This window comes from Gouania willdenowi, chromosome 16, assembly GCF_900634775.1.
Source record: "Gouania willdenowi chromosome 16, fGouWil2.1, whole genome shotgun sequence".
In the NCBI taxonomy this organism is placed as follows: Eukaryota; Metazoa; Chordata; class Actinopteri; order Blenniiformes; family Gobiesocidae; genus Gouania; species Gouania willdenowi.
The window spans coordinates 21,616,298-21,620,913 of NC_041059.1; the positions used below are offsets into that span (position 1 = coordinate 21,616,298).

General features: G+C 42.4%; 1 protein-coding gene across 1 annotated transcript; it reads left to right on the forward strand.

Moving 5' to 3' along the window:
- Positions 1–925: 925 nt before the first annotated feature.
- irx2a (iroquois homeobox 2a) lies at positions 926–4,242 on the forward strand. Its single transcript, XM_028471013.1, has 3 exons — positions 926–1,183; positions 2,208–2,613; positions 3,190–4,242. The coding sequence occupies exons 1-3, from the start codon at positions 944–946 to the stop codon at positions 4,062–4,064; spliced, it is 1,521 nt and encodes a 506-aa protein (XP_028326814.1). The 5' UTR covers positions 926–943; the 3' UTR covers positions 4,065–4,242.
- Positions 4,243–4,616: the final 374 nt, after the last annotated feature.

Genomic DNA, 4,616 nt, shown 5'->3' on the forward strand with positions numbered 1-4,616 from the left:
GAGTGTGTGTGTGTGTGTGAGACGTACTCTCACACAAGCTTATTGTTAGTATCCAGCAAGGAAACATCGACTCTCATAAAGCAACAATTACCCCCACCTACCGCTTTAATGGCGGTGATTATTGTTTAAATATGAGCGTTTTGGAGATGCGTAAAGTGTGGATACGCCTCCAAGCAGGCCAGAGCGCGCACAGCCCTACGTGTACGCGCTCTTACCGACGACATCGCACGTCTGGAAACGAGTTGGTGTGGACACACTGTGCCATCTGTATCTATAGTATTAAATGCACTTTTGGAATTGCCAACCTTGACGCAATATGCTTCGGATTTGGCCTTTGTTGACATATAATTATTATTATATTAATAACTACATTTTGGAATCACACATTTTTTTTTGAGTGAGTATAGATTTAATTTAGTTAAGTTTAATTTAGATAACTGATTAATCCTAAAAGAGCCACGTTCTCTTCAGTGTTGGTGTCTCTGGATTTATTCCGCGTCTCCATTTCTATCAGGCAGAAAGGGGCGGGGATGGGATATTTAGATGAGCCGGAGTGACAGCTCCAGTTTCCCCCAATGCTCTGTGTGTGCGTGTGTGTGTGTGTGTGTCTGAAACTCCACTGGCTCCTTCTCTCCTAACTCCTCACTTCATAGTGCAGCGTACTAAAAACATCGGACGCTAGGGGATCAAGACGCATGCCACATTGCCTCTATGTGGGCACTTTAACAGATCTTGCGGGATTTATTTCCCAGTAAGGGGGCTGAGGAGGGAGGCCTTTTGATTTTCTTTCTCTGATGACTCTTTCCACGGCTGATTATTGAGTTGATTGTTTTGTTATTTTGGCCGCCTTTGTCCGGCGCCGTGTGCGGTTTTTTTTTTTTTTTTTCCCATCCTTTTTTTTTTTTTTTTTGGGGGGAACCGGCGACCTAAAGCGCACTCACCAATGTCATATCCTCAGGGTTACCTCTACCAGCCCCCGGGCTCCTTGGCTCTTTACTCATGTCCTGCTTACGGGGCCTCAGCTCTGGCTGCCCCGCGTAATGAGGACCTGACGAGGTCGTCCTCTGGCTCAGCCTTCAGTCCTTACCCCGGCTCCGCTGCTTTCACCGCCTCAGCCGGCGCAGGCTTCTCCAGTCCGCTGTCATACTCCGCTGATCCAACCACGGGATTCCCATCTTACATGGTGAATATCTATTTTTTTTCCCCCTATACTTTAATTTACAATTACATATTAAATTAATTTAAGCTGCTAGTGCATAGAGGCTTAAAATGCTGATATGGTTGAGGCGCACGGTGACGTATAAAGTGTTTGCGGAACTTTCTCATTGACTGCTGCACATTCGTGTCTATTCGAGGAGTTCTTGAAATTAAACCCCTGACCTCTTTGGCTCAAGTGGGATTTTTTTTAAATAGAGCTGCAAATTAAATAGGCTCGGCCGACACACGCTGCGCAACTAATTGTTCAAAGCTGACCATCATGTATAAGCAACGGCAGCAACTTGTGATGTGGAAAATTATAAAACACAAAAACAAAAATCTGGTTGTTATTATTATTGTAATTTTTCATCAAAAATGACACGCTTTACTGTATTACTGACAAACTTGGATTAGACACGACAGCATAAACCGCACTAATAATGAAATCTGGAACTATTGAGGAATTAAGGACAGGTGCATATCAAATGATTTGCCATTGGGATTAGGATTGTAGCAGAAACATGATATGGCTAACACATCAGGGTTGACATAAACAACAAATACCTTAGAGTAAACGAAAATTAGAAAAAATGAATAAATAAAGACCTTAACCATAAAAAAAAACTGTATTTTACCTTTCTAAAAAAATGAAATAATTCATTTTCACCTCCATAAATATTATTAATAACTATTTTCAATTTAATTTAATTGCATGCCATTATTAACAAATTGATAAGATGTTTTTTTTTTAGAAAACTATTGAATTTTTTTTAGAAAACTATTGAATTTTAATATTTAAAATCATACCTAACAAATCTATCCATTATAACTTTTTTTTTTTTTTTTTTTTTTTAAACATATGCATTCAAATATGAAACTTTTACAAAATAAATCCACACTGCAAATACAACTTACTACATGTTCTTAATTTTATTATTGGATTTAGTGCATACAGTTTGGACACATTATCACCCCCCCCCCCCCCCCCCCCCTCTAACTTTCTCCCACAGTCCTCGCCTTATGACGCGCACACCGCGGGCATGGCTGGAGCTCTGAGCTACCATCCGTACGGTAGTCCTGGGTATCCGTACCAACTCAATGACCCTGCTTACCGCAAAAACGCCACCAGGGACGCCACGACCACACTGAAGGCCTGGCTGCAGGAGCACAGGAAAAACCCGTACCCGACAAAAGGAGAGAAGATCATGCTGGCCATCATCACCAAAATGACCCTGACACAGGTCTCCACGTGGTTCGCCAACGCCAGGAGGAGACTCAAGAAGGAGAACAAGATGACCTGGGCGCCGAGGAATAAGAGCGAGGACGAGGATGAAGAGGACGGGGATGGAGAGAGGAAGGAGGTGGAGAGATCGGACAAAACCCAGGACAACAGCGAGACTTCGGCAGAGGATGAAGGTGGGCTTTGGGGATCAATTTAACTATTCTGGGGGGGAGGGTTGGGCTAATGAATTATTTACAGCAGGGAGAAAAATACATTTTTTTTTAAATTCACAAATGATGCTTTGAATTATTATTATGTGTAGTGTATTTTGTTTTATAGATAACCCTGTATTTTGACACTACACTTAATGTTAGGCTGAACATTTGATTTTCTTTAATGACACCCTGTAGGACATTAATTGTACTGTATACACTCATTAAGTGGTCTGAATTAAATGATTATTATAACCAGTATATGATATATTTATCACGCTTTTATGGAAATATATATTTAATGTAATTATTTAATGAAATTATATTTTAAAGTTTGCCAAAACATCTTTTTTTTCTGTCTTCAAAACTTTCTTTCTTTCGTATGACGTATGCATCACGCTTTTATGAAAATTATTAATTAATTAAATAATTATGCAAGATATGTATTTAATGAAATAACAGTATATTTTAAAGTTTTCTGAAACATCTACACTTTTTTTTCTGTCTTGAAAACTTTCTTTCTCTCTTTAATATTGACCTGTTGTCTTCTTCCACCAGGCATCAGCCTACACGTAGACACTCTGACGGACCACTCCTGCTCCGCAGAGTCTGACGGGGAGAAGATGAGCATCGTGGCCGATTTAAGATCACTACAGCCCGGCGATAAATGCGACGAGGACACCGAGGACCAGACCCGTGATCACCGAGTCCCACTATCACCCAAAGCGGTCACATCCTCGCCTCTAATGGGAGTAGAAGCCCCAGTCCTCAGCCACCATCACCACCACCTCCATCATCTCCAGCACCTTCACAACCAAAGGGAGGAGTTGACCCGGCAAAGCAGCAGCAGCAGCAACAGCAACAGCAACATTGTCGCTGCTAAATCGTCCTCATCGTGCGTTGACCTCAGGCCGAGTGCGCCTGCGCAACAGAACCCTACAGTGAAACCCAAATTGTGGTCGCTGGCGGAGATTGCTACCTCGGATCAAAAGCAGCAGCAACATCAAAAACAACAACAACCGGGGCAACCGCATTGCCCCTCCTCCAGCGGTGGACTTCTCACCCCCCCAACGCCTTCCACGACGACCCCAACTGCCAGCCCCCCTTCCCTGTACGCGCCCCCCTCCATCCTTGGAAGACAGATTTATTACTCCTCTCCCTTTTATAGCAATTACACAAACTATGGCAACTTTAGCCCCCTGCAGGGCCAAGGCATCCTGCGGTATACCAATTCATCCGGAGTGAGTCTGGCTGCAGCCGCTGCCGCTGCCGCCGCTGCAGCCAACGAGGGACTGGGACTGGGACTGGGATTGAGCACCCACCACAAGCACAGGCCAGACTCCCCCCTAGGTAAAAATAACCCAAACCAGATTGTCCCTGTCGAGCAGCAGCAGTTCAGAGCCGCAAATTTAGAAGCAAAGAAAGGTACGTAATCACCTGCAGGGTTTTTAGTGTGAAACTGCTGGAAAAACAACAACAAAAACATAATTTAGGCTGAAATATATTATCAAGTCTTGGCACCTGGAATTGTATTTTGCATAAACACTGGAGGTGAATCGCACCTTTGAGAATTAAAATGTGATTTACTTGTTTCCAATACAAATCAACGTGGCTTTAGTTTTTTTTTTTTTTTTTTTTGCAGTGTGGGATAAAATGATGTGATAAATCACTCTGAGTAATTTCAAACCTGGCAAATTGCTACACATTCTAAAGTTAGTGACTCTGGTCACATCCTATTTATTACATTTGTCATCTGATGATTATATAATAAATATGTTTTTTTTTGTTTTGTTTTTTTTTCTTTTGCAAGTATAACTGTCAGTAAATAGAAATCCACGGATGTTTGAATTGAGAGAAATCCTTGTGTACACACGCACACGCACACAATGTCATGCCTTTGATGTTTGAGTGTCCGTGTGTGTGTGTGTGTGTGTGTGTGTGTGTGTGTGTGTGTGTGTGTGTGTGTGTGTGTGTGTGTGTGTGTG